The 19,398-nt window shown below is 39.9% G+C and overlaps 1 protein-coding gene across 1 annotated transcript in view; it reads left to right on the top strand.

Annotated features, from left to right (window-relative positions):
• The window catches only part of Vdup1 (arrestin family protein Vdup1), a 321,093-nt gene that overhangs the window by 281,234 nt on the left and 20,461 nt on the right, over positions 1-19,398 (top strand). Inside the window, exon 5 of the mRNA XM_067139106.2 lies at positions 9,435-9,620. Coding sequence (XP_066995207.1) covers positions 9,435-9,620 — 186 coding nt within the window. The remainder of the gene's footprint in view (positions 1-9,434; positions 9,621-19,398) is intronic.

Below are 19,398 nucleotides of genomic sequence, written 5' to 3'. Positions count from 1 at the left end.
TAGATTCTCCTGGCATATAAATAAAAATTTAAACACATTTGAAATAAACGATAGGAATGAGATTGACCGTCCAATTTTTTGCCCCCATAATAAGGTCAATAATGCACGGAAGTATGTCATTCGTATGGCCAGAAATCACGCACACTTGCCTACGCGCGACAATGGTGCTGGTCACGTTCTCAACAATGACAATGGCAGCAGATGTAATTTAGCGGCAAGTAGCGGTCTTGCATATTGCTGTGGGGTCCAGAACATCTATAATAATAATAATAATAATAATAATAATAATAATAATAATAATAATAATAATAATAATAATAATAATAATAATAATGTTCTGGACCGTCGTCAAATGTGCGGACCGCGCTGGAAACGGGTCCTGGACGGGTAATGACTACGATTGCAGTCCGGCCGCGGGTTCAGTACCGCCAAGGCACCCAAGACGACACCACGCTGGATCTCCTGAAGGATTTGATCCATACTAAAAATGCTTATAGGAAAAGATGGCAAAGATTTAGGGACCCAACTGACCGGGTGGAATACCTGGCCTTAGCTCGGGAAGTACGAAATCGATTGCTGGAAAGAAAGATTGAAAAATGGAAGTAAACTTGCCATAATCTGTTAGAAAACGAGTCAGATCACTAATTTTGGCGGATTCTCTCAAAAAACGAGTCAGATCGCGAATTTCGGCGGATTATATACACTGACTGACAGAGCAAATGCAACACCAAGAAGGAGTGGTCAGAACTTTATGCCAATTGCAGGGTAGACTGACGTCACTGAGGTATGCTCATGATGTGAAATGCGCCGCTGTGCTGCGCACGTAGCGAACGATAAATGGGACACTGCGTTGGCGAATGGCCCACTTCGTACCGTGATTTCTCAGCCGACAGTCATTGTAGAACGTGTTGTCGTGTGCCACAGGACACGTGTATAGCTAAGAATGCCAGGCCGCCGTCAACGGAGGCATTTCCAGCAGACAGACGACTTTACGAGGGGTATGGTGATCGGGCTGAGAAGGGCAGGTTGGTCGCTTCGTCAAATCGCAGCCGATACCCATAGGGATGTGTCCACGGTGCAGCGCCTGTGGCGAAGATGGTTGGCGCAGGGACATGTGGCACGTGCGAGGGGTCCAGGCGCAGCCCGAGTGACGTCAGCACGCGAGGATCGGCGCATCCGCCGCCAAGCGGTGGCAGCCCCGCACGCCACGTCAACCGCCATTCTTCAGCATGTGCAAGACACCCTGGCTGTTCCAATATCGACCAGAACAATTTCCCGTCGATTGGCTGAAGGAGGCCTGCACTCCCGGCGTCCGCTCAGAAGACTACCATTGACTCCACAGCATAGACGTGCACGCCTGGCATGGTGCCGGGCTAGAGCGGCTTGGATGAGGGAATGGCGGAACGTCGTGTTCTCCGATGAGTCACGCTTCTGTTCTGTCAGTGATAGTCACCGCAGACGAGTGTGGCGTCGGCGTGGAGAAAGGTCAAATCCGGCAGTAACTGTGGAGCGCCCTACCGCTAGACAACGCGGCATCATGGTTTGGGGTGCTATTGCGTATGATTCCACGTCACCTCTAGTGCGTATTCAAGGCACGTTAAATGCCCACCGCTACGTGCAGCATGTGCTGCGGCCGGTGGCACTCCCGTATCTTCAGGGGCTGCCCAATGCTCTGTTTCAGCAGGATAATGCCCGCCCACACACTGCTCGCATATCCCAACAGGCTCTACGAGGTGTACAGATGCTTCCATGGCCAGCGTACTCTCCGGATCTCTCACCAATCGAACACGTGTGGGATCTCATTGGACGCCGTTTGCAAACTCTGCCCCAGCCTCGTGCGGACGACCAACTGTGGCAAATGGTTGACAGAGAATGGAGAACCATCCCTCAGGACACCATCCGCACTCTTATTGACTCTGTACCTCGACGTGTTTCTGCGTGCATCGCCGCTCGCGGTGGTCCTACATCCTACTGAGTCGATGCCGTGCGCATTGTGTAACCTGCATATCGGTTTGAAATAAACATCAATTATTCATCCGTGCCGTCTCTGTTTTTTCCCCAACTTTCATCCCTTTCGAACCACTCCTCCTTGGTGTTGCATTGTCACTGTCAGTCAGTGTATAAAACAATAAGCATTAAATTTTAAATTTCAGTATAACACCGTAGCGAAGCACGGGTATCTTGCTAGTCAATAATATTGTACCAACACACTTGATTTACTTATCGATAAAAAAACTTATATATGTGTCTGAAAATAGAACCACATTCAGTTTTCTGTATCTAAGAATAGTTGTAATATGGGCCTCAGAAGTCATGAAAAGTAATATACGATAAATTTAACAATTTTTCTGGGAGTACTATTACAGCACATCATTGTCGTTTTGAAACTTTTCTACATCCATCTAAAAATTTTCATAATCAACAAATTATTTTCGTTTTATGCAGTTTTTTCCACTCTAACTTGACATGGAATGTCTCGTATGCATACTTTCTATATACCTTGAAAATCCACACTGCACTTCTACCTCTGTTTTTCCTTTCTTCATTCATGGAATAACCCATTGTCCTGCTACAACCCTCAATACTCAGTGCCCCTGAATCCTCATTTTAACCTTTCCACTCAAATTTATATCTATTGCCACTCACCAACTACTTGTATTTACTTCTAGCTTTCACCACTGTTAAATATTATCATGACCTAAATCATATGAATAAAACAATTATGTACACATATTCACACAGAAAATTCACATGTATTTTTTCACAGTATCAGACAATTTTTAAAATAATCATTATTATTTTTTATTAGTAGAATTTACCAATGCAGTAAGCAATTTGGATGTGAAGAACAAAATAATATGACACACTTTCTGGTTTATTATGAGGCAGTGTGCTGCCATATACTGTGGTGTAAGGAATTTTATGGAAATATCTATCATTTCTACACCGTAGTTCTGCCATCCATCAACCATGACACCAGTCGCATATTCATTGGCATCGCCACCACCATTTAAGCTGATGGAAAAGGTGTTGTCCTCTCTAGACATAGATGAGGTCTCATTCTCTTCAAATTAACTGCCATGTTCATCATCAGTTCCTTCTCTCTCTTCAGACACCATTAATATTAAACCTCTGTGTATACCTCTATTCTCCCATCTTGCCATTTTTTTAAAAAAAAACACAAAGAAAATTATGTGTTGAGTTGTCATAGAAATTATGAAAGCATATGAAATACTCAGCATCTGCAGTAAAATATAGCTCAACATATTCCCAATTGAAGTCAGTCAGTCTGCATTTAGGACTGTTGTCCAGGTGGCCTATACTCTATCAGTTGTTTCCCCAGCCTTTTCTTAAATGTTCTCAGGGAATTTGGAAATTTATTGCACATTTCTCTTGATAAATTATTCCAATCCTGTACTCCTTGTCCTATAAATTGATATTTGCCCCAACTTGTCCTCTTGAATTCCAACTTTATCTCCATAGCCTTAGTAAACAAGATGGACAGTCTATATTATGAAACGTGTTTTGTTTAACATAAATGGTATATTAAGAATGATTCCCTATATAACATACGTGGCTCTCTGTCTTGAGCTAACATACATGATTGATTAATACATATGGACCTTTCTCCAGGTATTTATCTTTCCTACTTGTAAAAGCTCTGTTCAAGCTTATTCATCTACTAATGTCAATCCAGTCCATCTCTTTACTGACAGTTCAGAACATACCACTTAGTTGAGCAGATTGTCTCCTTACTCTCAAGTCTTCCCAGCCTAAAGTTTGCAACATTTTTGTAACATTACTCTTCTATTGGTAATCGCCAAGATCAAGTCACACTGCTCACCTTTGGATCATTTCAATTTCTTTTATCAAGTAGTTCTAGTGTGGGTCACATACACTGAAACCATACTCTAATTAGGGTATTACCAGAAACTTATATGCAATCTCCTTCTTTACATCCTTACTACAACCTCTAAATACCCTCATAACCTAATGAAGAGATCTGTAGCCTTTATTTACAACCTCATTACCAAATTGAATACTGAGCAGGTGAAGTTAGATCTTATACTGTGGACTGAGCATTTTAATGTAGTTTCACATTTTTATACAAAAATAACTACCGAGCTCGATAGCTGCAGTCGGCAGTATTCGGGAGATAGTAGGTTCGAACCCCACTGTCGTCAGCCCTGAACAAGGTTTTCCGTGGTTTCCCATTTTGATGATGCTTGTTGTTTTAAGGGTCCTAACATCGAAGGTCATCGGCCCGTTTCCCATTTTCACACCAGGCAAATGCTGGGGCTGTACCTTAATTAAGGCCATGGCCGCTTCCTTCCAAGTCCTAGCCCTTTCCTGTCCCATCGTCGCCATAAGACATATCTGTGTCAGTGCGACGTAAAGCCAATAGCAAAAAAACAAAAAGAAAAAAACAAACCTGATAACCTTATTTACAGTCACAAACTTTGTTTAGATTCAGCAACGTTTGAGCTATGCATGCATGCCTTGTTTTTCAAAATTGGAGCAGAACCACTATCTTCTATAAATAAATTTAAAAACCTTTTTTCTACTTTCACTTTTTACCAATATTCACAATGCATATTTAAAACATGAAAAGTTACGTATTCACACATACCATGATATATTTATGAAACATACATACTATTCACTGAGAAATGAAAAAAATTACAATAATTGTGGGAATTGGCTGTAGTCGTGGGCCGCACAAGACCATGCGGCTATGAAACTTCTTCGGTAGTACCAACTTAGAATTAGGTTCTGATGAAGTATTGCTACCTGGTATTTTTTTTTTTTTTTTAATGAACTACTAGCATTGTGAAATGAGTTCCAACACTCTGCTAATGGTTGCAGTACATTGAAGTGAATATATAAACACTAGAACACAACACAGTACAGCGTACATCGCTCATTCTCCACGGAACATTACCACCGACGAACGGCGCACTGCACTCGTCTTCAGAGTGTTAATGTGATTACTCCAATGAAGATTATTCCTTATATTGACACCTAGGTTCTTTACAGTGATTCCCATGAGGTACTATCAACCCATCAACCCAGGACTTTTCCTCTTGGTGAAACTTACAACTTGACTTTTCATTCCGTTTACAATCATACCATCATACCATCATTTCCTGACCATCTCACAACATTGTCTAGTTCTTTCCATAGTCACTCACAATCCTGTAACTTCTTTACTACTCTATACAGTATAACATCACCCACAAATAGCCTTATCTGTGATTCCAGTTTTTTACTAATATAATTTATTTACTGGTGTGGTATATAAGAAAACATAAATTTCCAATAATACTGCCCTATGGGACCTCCCTTCTTAATCATTACAGGGTCAGATAATACTTTGCGTACTCTATTTCTCTGAGTTCTGTTTTATAGAAATGTAGCCTCCCATTCAACCACTCTTTTGTCTAGTCAAATAGCCCACATTTTTATCAGTAGTCTCCCATGATCTACTCTTTGATAGGTCAGTAGCAATACAGCCCATTTGACCTCCTGAATCTAAAATATGTGTTATATCTTGCTGGAATCCCACAAGCTGAGCCTCACTGGAGTAACATTTCCTAAACCTGAACTGCCTTCTATCAAACAAATTCATAATTTTGCAAACGTGTCTCAAATAATTGTAAAGAATGCTTTCCCAGAGCTCATAAACAACACATGTTAAGCTGACTACCCTGTAATTATCCGCTTTATGTTTATTGCCCATTCCCTTGCATACTGCAACTCTCCATTCATTTAGTATGACTACTTCATGCAAACAGTAATCAAATAAGTGTTTCAGATATGGCATTATATTCCAACCCATTGTCTTTTAATATATTCCCAGAAATCTTACCAATCCCAGGTGCTTTTCTAGCTTTCAACTTTTGTATTTTTTTTTTAATCAATGTCTTAATTATCATAGGTAAATTTCAGTAATTTGCCAGTGTTAATCATCTCCTCTATTTGGACATTATCCTTATATCCAACTACCTCTACATACTGCTGACTGAATACTTTGGCCTTCTGTACGTCCTCACATATACACTCTCCTTGTTCATTTATGATCCCTGGCAAGGGCGCCCATACCTGGGGATAAGGTGGGGCCGCGACCCCCCTCTAGCTCTCAGGGAAAGGCAAAAATCTATTGTAGTCACGTGTTTTCCTTTCAAGAAAATGGTTTAAAAGTCAGTATTACGTAAAATCGGTAGTACCATTCACCACGAACAGGCAGCCCATACCATGGGTTATTCTAGCGCAGAATACAAATCGCCATTCATCTTCCAAAATATTAAAATTACTACATACCCCCAGGCCTGGGCCCCCTCTAGAAACTGTCATATGGGCGCCCATGATCCCTGGTATGTCCTTCCTGGAACCCGTTTCTGCCTTAAAGTATCTAAACATATCCTTCCATTGCTCCCTAAAACTCATATGGCTGCCTATTATCTTTACCATCATCAGTGTCAGCTTTGCCAGAACTGTACACCCTAAAAGCATTAAGTTGACTGTCTGTACACCCCAAGAACATCAAGTTGCCTTTTATCCTTAGAGATAAGTCTTACACCTAGAATTTCATGTTTCTCATCCTTAACTTTTTTGTAGCTTACAAATTCATCTTTCACCAGTATGAATACTCCCCCTGCTATTGTTCTTAACCTGTCCCTATGATAAACACTCCCGTTCCGGGAGAAAATTTCTGCATTCATAATATCACTTCTCAGCCATGATTCAATTCCTATTACTATATCTCTTAAATGTATGTCTGTTAAATTAATTTTATTCCTTTGTTTACAGTACTTCTACAGTTTAACACTAACAATTTTATGTCATCCTTATTTGTCTTCCTGCTTCCCTAGTCCACCCCATTTTGCTGAATATACCTCCCTATGACTCTTCTAAACAAATCCCTTAACTTATTTGTACCATTGCACTGGGTGAGTTGGCTGTGCAGTTAGAGGTGCGCAGCTGTGAGCTTACATCCGGGAGATAGTGGGTTCGAGCCCCACTGTCGGCAGCCCTGAAGATGGTTTTCTGTGTTTTCCCATTTTCATACCAAGCAAATGCTGGGGCTGTTCCTTAATTAAGGCCATGGCTGATTCCTTTCAACTACTAGCCCTTTCATATTCCATCGTCACCATAAGGCCTATTTGTGTCAGTGCAATGTAAAGCAAGTTGTAAAAAATTGTGTACCATTGCAGGTGAAGTGAGGGCCATCTGAACGTAGATCCTTATACTCTTCCCACCCATTAGGATCTACAGATCTTGCTCCCAATTTCCCACATAACCATTCCACAGTCTCATTTAAATCCCCAGTCAGCATCCCTCCTACACAGTATCTCACCGGTAACAATCTCTGTTTTCTTAAACTCTTTCCATGCCACCATAACCAGGTCGCACACAGCCCCAACTATGTTAGTACATTTTCCTGACCCCCTGTGGGTGGGAGACGCAGACGAAGAATACACCCACGGTATCCTCTGCCTGTTGTAAGAGGCGACTAAAAGGGGTGACCAAGGGATGATTGGATTAGAACCATGAAACTACTTGTGATTAGTACCACCACACGGGGAACACCATGGGTCACTATTACTTGTGCATAGTACCACTATGTTAGGTACCAAATAGGTTTGTGATTAGTAGCATGCAGGAGCACCGCGCAGTCAGGCTTTTGTGGTACCTGTGATTAGTAGCACTATATGTGCGACACCAGGGTTCTGACTTGCCTATGATCAGTACCCACTATATAAGGAACACCAGGGATAGTATGAGTCCCTGTGGTTAGTACACTTATGTGATGAAAACCATAGGTTTGCGTTGCCTGTAAATGGCGCCGCTATCTGCGGAACACCATAGGTCTGTATTACATGTGCGAATTTCATAACCTGCCAGCAGTACCATAATGTGTAGAATACCGCGAGTCTACGATACTTTTGATTAGTACCGCACCATGACAAATACCATGGTTCTACTTTCGAACGATAAGTACCATTATGAGAGGCCGATAACCTGTATTTTGGACCCCTTTAGCTTGTAAGCATCACCGATTCAGTATTGAGCTATAGAAGCAGTCCCTTGGTCAGTACTACTATTGTTTTCCATCAGTTTCTGAGACTGAGGCATTGCGGGTCGGCTCCACTGATTGTTTTAAATTCATATCCATCTGTTCATTTTTCGTCCTCACGCTTTGAATTCTGGTCTGTGGAGGATTTTGGATTTTTATTTTTTCATTGCATTACATCTTATTTTGTACCATCAGGGGCCGATGACCTAGATGTTAGGCCCCTTAAAACAACAAGCATCATCATCATCACATTTTCCTGCTTGCCTTATGTTGTTGGTACCAATGTGGAAAATTACCATCTTCTCCTTTACTCTCCTCCTTCCCTTCTATTTTCCTAAAAAGTCGCTCTTAACCAAATTCCAGTGTAACACTCTACCTCAGTTCCTTTCCCTCCACATATTTTTCCCACATGCCTCCCTCTTTATTAGATCCCCTCCTGTCCCAGTCTGCCTTAACTTCCTTGATTCCTGAAGAACCTACTTCCTCCTTCCTTCTCTGCCTCTTTGTTCCACCTCCCTCTTCCTATCATCCACTCTACATTTCCCTTTCCTCTTGCATCATCAGTATCTTCTTCGTTTTCAGACAGCTCTAAAATTGTACCATCGTTCCATTCTCACACGTTGTTCTCTGTACGAAGTCAAAGACTTCATACAAGTACAAACAATCTTCAGTGTCAGAAATATGTAAAAGTCCATGTGGGTTATTCCCTACATATGAACCCTATGGGAAAATATTTTGGGCAGTGAATAATATAACTGCAAACTCATAAGTGGTAAGGGTTAGGTCCCTCTGAAGCATTTGTCTTATAAGTAGAGTGATACTCATCAAGTGTCCAACTCGTTGGCTGAAAGGTCAGAGTACTGGCCTTCGGTTCAGAGGGTCTCGGGTTCGATTCCCGGCCGGGTTGGGGATTTTAATTGCTTCTGATTAATTCTTCTGGCTTGATGACTGGGTGTATGTGTCTGTCCCAACACTCTCCTCATCATATTCAGACAACAAATCACACTACCAACCACCACAGAAACACGCAATAATGATTACATCCTTCCATATAGGGTTGGCATCAGGAAGGGCATCCGGCTGTAAAACAGGACCAAATCCACATGTGCAACGCAGTTCGAACCCGCGATTCCACAGGTGTGGGAAAAAGTGCTAGGAGAAAAAGAAGAGATACTCATCAAGTACAGCCGAAGGCACAGGTTTTGAAAAAAATTAAAGTAAATGTGGTCTTGCTTTGGAATGAAATTGATTTTATTTCCTGATGGTGATTCGCTATGTTTAACAGTGTTGCCACTTTACTCCATTCAAACTCTTAAGTATGAATAAATTTCTCAACAAATTTTTCTTTTGTTTTCAGACTATTCAGTACTTGGCCCGCAACAAAGTGATACAGAGCGAGACCCGTGAATTGGCCTCGCTCAACAGAGGAAAAGTACGCCCTGGTGAGAGTGATGAATGGAAGAATGAACAGCTATATGTACCACCTCTACCACCCACAAATCTTCGAGGCTGCCATCTCATCAAGATTCAGTATGACGTCTTTGTAAGTTGAACAATGTGTTCACCCTGATTTATATCTATACAACGTTATTTTTTCTTCATACCAATTTGATTCAGGTTCATTTTTCTCTGAATTATCTCATTTCATATTCCACTTTATGTCTTATCTTGGTCAGTCAGCTTGGGTGGAAGGGAAGCATTCAGCACCTTTTATATAAGTGAAAATGTCTTTAAATCCTTGGACCAATTCTAATGACTTCTGTTTAAATACATGCACTTATACAATAAAGTCAAGTCCCTGAATAAAAGAATATATTTTGAGATCATTGTATCAGTGTGTATTATTGAAATTAATATATGGAACCATTTAGCTTGCAATGTTTTTCTCTGTTGATTTACTAGAACGACATGAACACGTTTAAGATTAGTCAATTGCCTAAAAAAAAAATCAAATATAGGCCTATAGGCTCCGTGCGTATAGCACTGTGCTGCTGCGGGTGGATACTACGAGAACTACTTAGAGTCATCTTCATCAACAGCTCGCCACAAGAAGCTGGAATGTGTGTGACGTTTACATGCATTTGTTCAATTATTTTACAGTGCTGTCTTCAGATGATAACCTTTTAATGTCACAACGTTCCGACAGAATGATGTGCTTGTTCTTGGCTGCATTAATAGATACAGCAATACAGAGCTTTCATTCACGACCTCACGAAATGGATTTGATCTTAGCAGTAAATCACAGGAAGTGATTCCGGATTTGTACATTTACAGTATTTAATACACAGTTACTTTTAACATAATGCAAACGTTAACAATTACAAACAAATTATTGAAGAAGTTGGATGTCAACACTAACATCTTCAAGACCATGCAGAAGACGGTGCCACGACTGGAATTGTACGGAAATTTATGGGTTCAAATTCTAGGTGAAACTGTAGTGTACATTAAGGTTTATTCTGCTTTGATTTCCTAAAATCTGTACTATTGCTTGAACATAATAATAATAATAATAATAATAATAATAATAATAATAATAATAATAATAATAATAATAATAATAATAATAACATACCGTACTACACCCGGTCTAAATAGCCAAGAATAACGGCCGAGAGGATTCGTTGTGCTGACCACACGGCACCTCGTAATCTGCAGGCTTTCGGGCTGAGCAGTGGTCGCTTGGTAGGCCAAGGCCCTTCAAGGGCTGTAGTGCCATGGGGGGTTATACCGTACTACAGACCACAATGTGAAATTTTAAGAGTATTCTGTCACAACCTCATGAAATGGATTTAAAAAGGCAGTTGACAAATATACTGTAATTATAGAAATTGGCCTCCATTACACAATATCAATTGCTCACAGAAATACCACATTTTACATACGTAAAGTTCTGTTCTCGCCCCGAGGTGTTGCAACTCTTTTCAAGCAACCCCTAATGAACATGAGCTGCATGTACCCTCATGCCAATCTTAAATTTCTGTCTGTATCGGGAATCAAGCCCGGGCCTCCAACGAAGGAAACTAGTAGCGCTAACCGTTATATTACAGAGGTGGTCGCGATCATATTATAAATACAGACACAATAATTTATTGGCAACGTTAAGATATTCTGATATTTTCAATTGGGCCAATATCAAACCTGTGCTTTTTTATCGGAATAAAGTTCATCAATAAGCTCTTCTTGTTGTATTTCTCTTTCCCCGCTTTTTAGATCCAAGGTCCAGACAATTCACAGGGTTGATCGGTACACGAGGTGACATGTTCTGAGTAAATTGTATAAATAACGGCAGAAATATGCTTACATTTCATGGAAATATTTTTAATATTTTACCAAGGCCTCCCTCGCAACATTAACCTACGCTAACATGATATCGTATTGGAGATAGGCCAAATATATTTTTCTGAAGACAGCATTGTTGAATGTGTACATGAAAATTAATCTCGTTATCACCACAAATAATACATAAATTACTTTGCCTCTATCGTGAAATGGTAGTCTCTCTAGTGAACCAACGTTTTTCTCTTATCATATTTGCAGATATTTGCTCTGTTGCTATTTCCTGCGAACAGTTTTTCTTGTAAATTTAATACATGACCACTTTCTTGAAGTTTGGAATAATTTGGCCGAATGTTGTTTCATAAAACACTCTGAAATCCCACTGTTATTATTTAGTCGGCCATAGCAACACGCTGTGAAACGACAGAGATATGTGCGCGGTGATCGCATTAACTTACAATATTCGCCACTCGCAGCGCAGTGGTGCATTTTCCCAGCAGCGCACGGAGCCTATAGTAGGCCTAAACCTAAAACTGATAAAGAATGGAAAAGAACTGAACACATTTGTATGCCTATACAGTTTAAAATATATTCTATGGTATTTTCTAAATGTTGTTGGACAGAATCATTGATTAATTTATAGAGAGAATCAGATCATTTCTCCCTACTTCTTGCAACATATTATTAAATTCCCTCAGTTTAATTATAAAATCCTTTTCAAGGGGAGGCATAATAAGCATTAATAATCAGAGTTGATAAAGGCAGCAGGACCTTTTGGTCTACATTGGTTATATAGGCTGCTAAGGTGTATATGGAGGAAAAAGCAAGTACCGTACCTGATGATTGGTGTAAAAATGTAATAATACCAGTGTTTAAGAAAAGTGATAGGAAGGTATGTGACAATTATTGAGGAATTATACTGTTGTCATAAGTAGCCAAAATATTGGAGAGAATAATAGAAAGGATGATGAAAGGAAGTGTGGAAAGTAATTCAGGAAATGAGCGATATGGCTTTAAACAGGACAGGTCAACGATATACCTTTTATGTACCATGAAAAAAGCAAGTACCGGTACCTGATGATTGGTGTAAAAGTGTAATAATACCAGTGTTTAAGAAAAGTGGTAGGAAGGTATGTGACAATTATTGAAGAATTACACTGTTGTCATAAACAGCCAAAATATTGGAGGGAATAATAGAAAGGCTGATGAAAGAAAGTAAGGAAAGTAATTAAGGAAAAGAGCAATATGGCCTTAAACAGGGCAGATCAATGACGTACCCTTTATTTACCATGAGATTACTGACGAAGAAACAGTGGGAATATGCAAAAGATCTGGTGATGGTTTTCCTTGATATAGTGAAAACATACAGTAGTGTTAATAGAGAAAAAGTGCAGCAAACCCTGGAAGAAATAGATGTGGAAAGCAATCGGGGAGAATTAGTGAAAGCAATGTATAAAAACTGTTCCAGTTGTGTCCAGACTCCAGTGGGGAGAACAGATTGGTTTAGAAACCAAACTGGGCTAAGACAAGGAAGTTCATTGTCTCCACTTTTATGGTACAGTATTTAAAATGGTTATGGATGAAAGTCTAGAGGAAACAAAACATAAAGGTGATATGAAGATATTCTTGTTTGTGGATGACATAGTTATCTGGGGAGTCAACAATACAGAAATGCAATTCCAGCTAGAGGCTTTAAACAACAATATTGAGAAATATGATATGAAAATAAATGTGGAGACAAGCAGAACAGTGATGTTGAGAAGAGGAGAAAGAGAGGGAAAAGGACTTGTTAGTATCAGGGACAAAACCTTGAGGTTGTTAAATGTTTCAAATATTTGGGAAGTGAAATATGGAGGGTTGGCCCAGTTAATACAGGGCGTGACCTCAAGTGCATGTCAGCTCCTGGAAGCAGCTGTATGTGATTTTTTTATTCTGTCTGGTCAGTATGATTTAGAGAAGTGCCGTGTACAGTCATATACCATTGTTGCTGCATGTCCTGCCGAATTGCAGATATATAGCAAGGGTACATTGTTGTCCTTTCCGATGCTATCATACCATTGTTGCCGCATGTCCTGCCGAATTGCAGATATATGGCAAGGGTACATTGTTGGCCTTTCCGATGCTAATTTGTCATTATCAAGGATTTTACAACAGTGTAAAATGAAAGGTTTCAACACTAGTAAGTCCTCTGTAGGCAGTGTGATAAAATTACACCAGAATGGTTTCCTTCCAGAAACAACAACTTCGAGAAAACTGCTGCGGAAGAGAGTTCGACCCTCTAGGTCTTCGGACACCATTAAGGATGTAAAGGCTGCTCTCCTGAAGGAAAATCCATCAACTCAAAGACATCTTGCCAGCCACACAAGCACATCTAAAGGTACAGTCTAACGTATAATGAAAGAAGGTCTGAACCTGGTAAAGTGACATAAGGAACGTGGACATGCTTTGAAAGCAAGATATATTGAAGAATGATTCACTGATGCCAGAAAATTATACAAAAACTACATAGCAGGGGATAAATGGCAGTCGGTTGTTACCCTGGATGAAGCTTTGGTTTATTTGGATGACACCAACAAGCCCTGCGCAATTTACTATCACCCAGAAGGCCAAAAGGGGCACAAAAACTTTGTCAAAGGAAACAAAGTAAAGTTTGCTAGAGGGTTCCTGGTAGCAGCAGGATATTGTGCCCCGGATAAATCAGAATCCTCAAAGTACCAAAAAATGTGAAGATCAATCCCACCTACTTCCAGATGAATGTCATGGACCCCTGCTTCGAGAAAAATATCCCTCGGCTGTACAGTGAGGACGCTTCAAATGTCTGGATCCAGATGGATAAAGCATTCAGTCATACTGTCACATCCTCAGTTCCTACTACGATAGAAAAGAAGCAGAGATGGGTGTCCATGTCATACCATTTAGTGACATCCCTTTCAAATCCCTGCATGCCTCACCGATGAGTTTCTGTACCTTTGGTCTCCTGAAAAGAGGGCTTTCTTCTAAATGTTCCGCCACTGTTGAGGGTCTTTGGAAAGTGTGCAAGGAGGTATGGGACAGTATTCATCTTCCTGTACTCCGTCCAAGTCATGTACAGTGGAAATTGAGATGTAGGGCAATAGTCCATGCCCAAGGCTACGATATCATGCACGACCGGGTCTGAAGAAAAGGAATTGCCTAGGACAAAAGATATCTCAAAATCATCCAATCTTAACTGGGGTAACCCTCCATAATGCAAGATAATAAGGTTGAATAAGGAGATCAGCAGAATGTAAGGAACTTGGTGGGGAACAGAGAAGTTCCTATGAAATGTAAAGTGATAATATACAAGATGTATGGTACTATATTAACATATACATCAGACTTGGACATTGACAGAAAGAGATGAGAGTAAAATTCAGGCCAGTGAGATGAAGTTCCAGAGGAGTATGGTAGGGAAGACAAGAAGAGACAGAGTAAGAAATGTTGAGAGCACAGAAGAAATAGGGGCAGAAGAAACTGAGTGATAGGATGGAGAAAAACAAATTGAGATGGTTTGGACATATTATGAGAGCAGAGGGGGGAAGGATAACATAACAAGTGTTTGAAGGTAAGGTAGAGGGAAAGAGGGCAAGAAGAAAGCCCAGAGCAAGATGGATAGGCTCTGTCAAGAACAGTATAAGAAGAAGAAGACTGGAATGGAATACAATTACTGACGAGGAGAGTTGGAAGGAGAGACAACAGTGCAGAAGTACCATCAACGACCTGACCTGGCGGAAGCTGGACATGGGAAAATGAAAATGATGATGATGATGATGATGATGATAATGATGATGATGACTGCACGGTTGCTAGGTAACGTTGTCTAGCTATCTGTCCATACATTACATCGCAGCCTGTACGGTTGCTAGGTTACACTTCCGTCACATATCTCGTTACACAAATTTTAGGAACACCCCATGTATAAGACATGTTTATGTCAAAATACACTGGTGGAAAAAGAAATCCCGACACTAAGAAGGAGTTACGCTAGATAAACAAAATTTGGGAGGCGTGTTTGCACATCTGAAAGATGATGTCTATTAATATTTGCGCGCTAGTCAATGAAGAGTGATGTTGCAAAGCAAGTTTGTTTAAATACACACTCTATATTTCATGAGGGTTAGTCATCGTCCAGTGTAGATCTTGTGAGGTAGGTTTTAGTCCAACATGCCTTTAACCCTAGAACTGCGGACCGTCTTTCTGGAAGACGGTGCACTGTTTCGTCAAGTGCGATCGTCTCTCTGAGAGACGGTGTCTTTCTTCCGCCGTAGGTTTATAATTGATCACCAGATGGAAATAATATATATACCAGCTGAATACTTATACATTTATCTTCAATATTCGAAGTTTTTGAAACACAAACATCGGTCTGGACAAGTTTATTTAGCTGTAGAAGTGAAAGTACTTTCACGTGATCTTAGAATCAAGATGGCAGCCCGCTTTGTTGACGATTCTGAAATCAAGCGCTTGATTTTCGAAGATCTTATTGACAATACTGATGGTGACAATGGTTATTGTTTTAATTCCGGCAAGAAAATTATTCCCGAAAATAGTGAAAGTGTCAGCGAAGTACAAGGTGCCTCGGAGTAATGGGAATTTCCGATGACCCGAATGATGTTCAAGTCGGTGCAGGTTATGTTATTATTGGCAGTACGTCAATATTTGAAGAAACCAGCGAAGGGATAAGTGTAAACTGTTGATATTTTTGTAGATTGTTATAAGGAATTTGATCACAACACAGGAAAGAAGAAATTCACCTAAGAAAACTAAGATAATCTGTAGGTTCAAAATTCGTGTAAAGAACTCAAAATTTGTTTTAATGAAAATTTGAGTTTTATTTTGTAAATAAAATGAAAAGTGGATAACTGTGGAGGAATACGTAAGAAAATACTTGTTCATTTCAGAATATCATGTTTCAGAAATAAATTATCTATCACAAATTCCTTTATTTGTGCAACATTTTCAACAGTTTCCTTTGTCAAAAAAAAATTTGAATTGCATTTTACAATAGTTGGAAATCGTGGCAATATTTTTCGTTATTTGTATTATCTTCATTTAGATCAGTCTTTTAGCTTTCTATTCGTATATAATATGGATTTATTAGGATTAATATGTGATTACAGGCATGATTTTATTTTCATGGTGTATGTTGAGAAAAATAACTGCAGTATTGGACAGAACAACCTGCAGCAGTTCTAGGGTTAAGGAGACGAAGAAGGCAGTATCAGCAGCTTACCGAGTTCAAATGAGTCCATGTAATAGTGCTACAAGAATGATGCTCTTTCTGCATCATTACAGAAAGGCTTGGCAGGGAGTATCCACAGTGCATCGGTGTTGGCAACAATGGTCACGGGAAGGCACTGTCTCAAGAAGAGTGGTGCCCGGCCACACACGAGCCGCTACGGAGAGGGAAGAGCGCCATATACACCACAAGGCTGTGATGCCAGTGATGGCCATAGGTTGGTAAGGAGGAGGCCAGGCGAGCACTTGAGATCAAGCTGCCTGCAGCATCAAAGTGCTGGACATACTCCAGGAGTTATAATCTGAAGAGCAATTTGCTTTGACAGAAAGAGCACTCTCGTCATTATCTCAAGAACATTGACAGCAGATTTGTGAGTCATCCTGGTAATCAAACTGGTTGTGCTGCCGTTCATTCGCAGTATGCAAGGGATTGTTTTCTAGCATGATAACGCTAATCCTCATACCACTACTGTGCTCTACAGAGTGTCAAAAAGTTGCCTCGGCCAGCGAGAACACCAGATCATTTGCCTATTGAGTACGTATGGGACATTATGGGACAACAATCCAGTGTCGTCTGATATTGGCATTAATCATTGCTGATTTGGCTGGTGAGGTGCAACAGGCATGGAACTCCATCCCACAGACATGCGGCATCTGTACGACACAATTCATGCACATTATTTGCATGCTTGCATTCAAAATCATAGTGACTACAGCGGTTACTGATGTATCACCATGTCGCATGTCTTTTCGCACAAATTTGAACCTGTGACTTGGAAAATTTAATCAAATAAGTATATTACCTAGATAATTGCCTAACCTAAATTGTATTTATCTAAACTAATATCTTCTTGGTGTTGGGATTTCATTTTCAGCCAATGTACATAAAATGGACTTTATTCTTATTTGTGCCCAGCATTTGGCAAGAAACACATATAAAAATACAAGTTCCACTGGGTTACTATCCACTGTAACATACCTAATGACAAGTGACAACTAATCTGTATGCAAAATGTCTGGCGTAGATTCAGCCATTGAGTAATTAGCCTCTTTCATTTAATTTGTTATTTTGTCAGGCACGTTTTGTGACATAACAATTACAAACTCTTCAGAAGGTGATTTGGGCATGTAAGAAATACTGTATGTCCTGAGTCTCTGTCATCATAGCATCCCAAAGTTCAGCCAGAAAATGGATAAATTCAGCACAAAATTCTAGCAAAGCAAAAAAATTAACTCCATTGTAGTTAAAAAAATATCAAAGTTATTCGTCTATTAATGTCATTCCATGCCATCTCTCCACTGACAGCTCAGAACATACCACTTATGATGAAGTTGTTGAATCCCATAGGGAACCTGAAATATTTGTTCCGAATGATTTAATTTATAAAACCAATATAGTTGGTCTGTTATTAGGCATTATACATTTTCGAGCTAACTCATTCCTGGTTGCCAGTGTTTCACCCCAGTGTGCTAAGTTGGGCTCATCAGTTGGTAAATAGCACACCAACCAAGACGCATGGCCATGGTATGATTAAAATTCAGTATGTTGCGGATTACATGTATAAATCTTAGTAGCGTAAAACTGTATCTTATGCATGAAAAAATGATATACATGCACATGTTCAGTACATTAAAATTAGTGTGTCAATGGGTTAAACCCATCCCAGAGTCTACTTACATTTTTACGTACTGTTTTCCACCAATCCCTTACTTTTTAAAAATTCTCTCATGCCTGTTTTATCAGTCATATGGTACTGCCTAATAGTCATACTTTTAAGACCTTCCTTTCTATGACATTTATTTTTAACTGTGACAAAAACAGCTTCATGATCACTAATACTATCTATTAATTTGGTTTCTCTATAGAGCTCCTCTGGTTTCACCAGCACCACGTCCAGAATATTCTTCCATCTAGTTGGTTCCATCACTTTCTGAATCGGCTGTCCTTCCCATATTAACTTATTTGCCATTTATTGGTCATGCTTCTTGTCATTCGCATTACCAACCCAAATGACATTTGGTAAATTTATATCTCCCGCTACAATCTTTTCCATATCGTTTCCCACATACTGTAGATGATTATCTTATGAAATAATTCTGAAACATCGTCAGCGCTACCTTTTTTCGGTCTGTACACTCCAAAGACATCAAGCTACCTACTGTAGACTATTATCTTTAGAAATGAGCCTTACTTCTAGAATTTCATGTTTGTCATCTTTAACTTTTTCATAGCTTACAAATTCTTCTTTCACCAGAATGAATACTTCCCCTCCTAACATTTATATCCTATCGTAGGATACACACTGCAGTTCTGTGAGAAAATTTCTGCATCCATTATACCATTTATCAGCCATAATTCAATTCTTATTACAATATCTGGTAAGTATATATCTATTAAATTATTCAATTATATTGCTTTCTTTTTAATTCTTTTTTTTTTTTTACAATACTTCTATAGTTCAACACTAACATTTATGTCATGTCCGACTCGTTGGCTGAATGGTCAGCGTACTGGCCTTCAGTTCAGAGGGTCCTGGGTTCGATACCCGGCCGGGTCGGGGATTTTAACCTTCATTGGTTAATTCCAGTGGCCCGGGGAATGGGTGTTTGTGCTGTCCCCAACATTCCTGCAACTCACACACCACACATAACACTATCCTCCACTACAATAACACGCAGTTTCCTACACATGGCAGATGCTGCCCACCCTCATCGGAGGGTCTGCCTTACAAGGGCTGCACTCGGCTAGAAATAGCCGCACGAAATTATTATTTATGTCATCCCTA

The sequence above is a fragment of the Anabrus simplex genome, chromosome 2 (assembly GCF_040414725.1).
Source record: "Anabrus simplex isolate iqAnaSimp1 chromosome 2, ASM4041472v1, whole genome shotgun sequence".
In the NCBI taxonomy this organism is placed as follows: domain Eukaryota; kingdom Metazoa; phylum Arthropoda; class Insecta; order Orthoptera; family Tettigoniidae; genus Anabrus; species Anabrus simplex.
The sequence above is the reverse complement of the archived record's forward strand: the minus strand, read 5'-3'. Positions and strand labels throughout refer to the sequence as shown.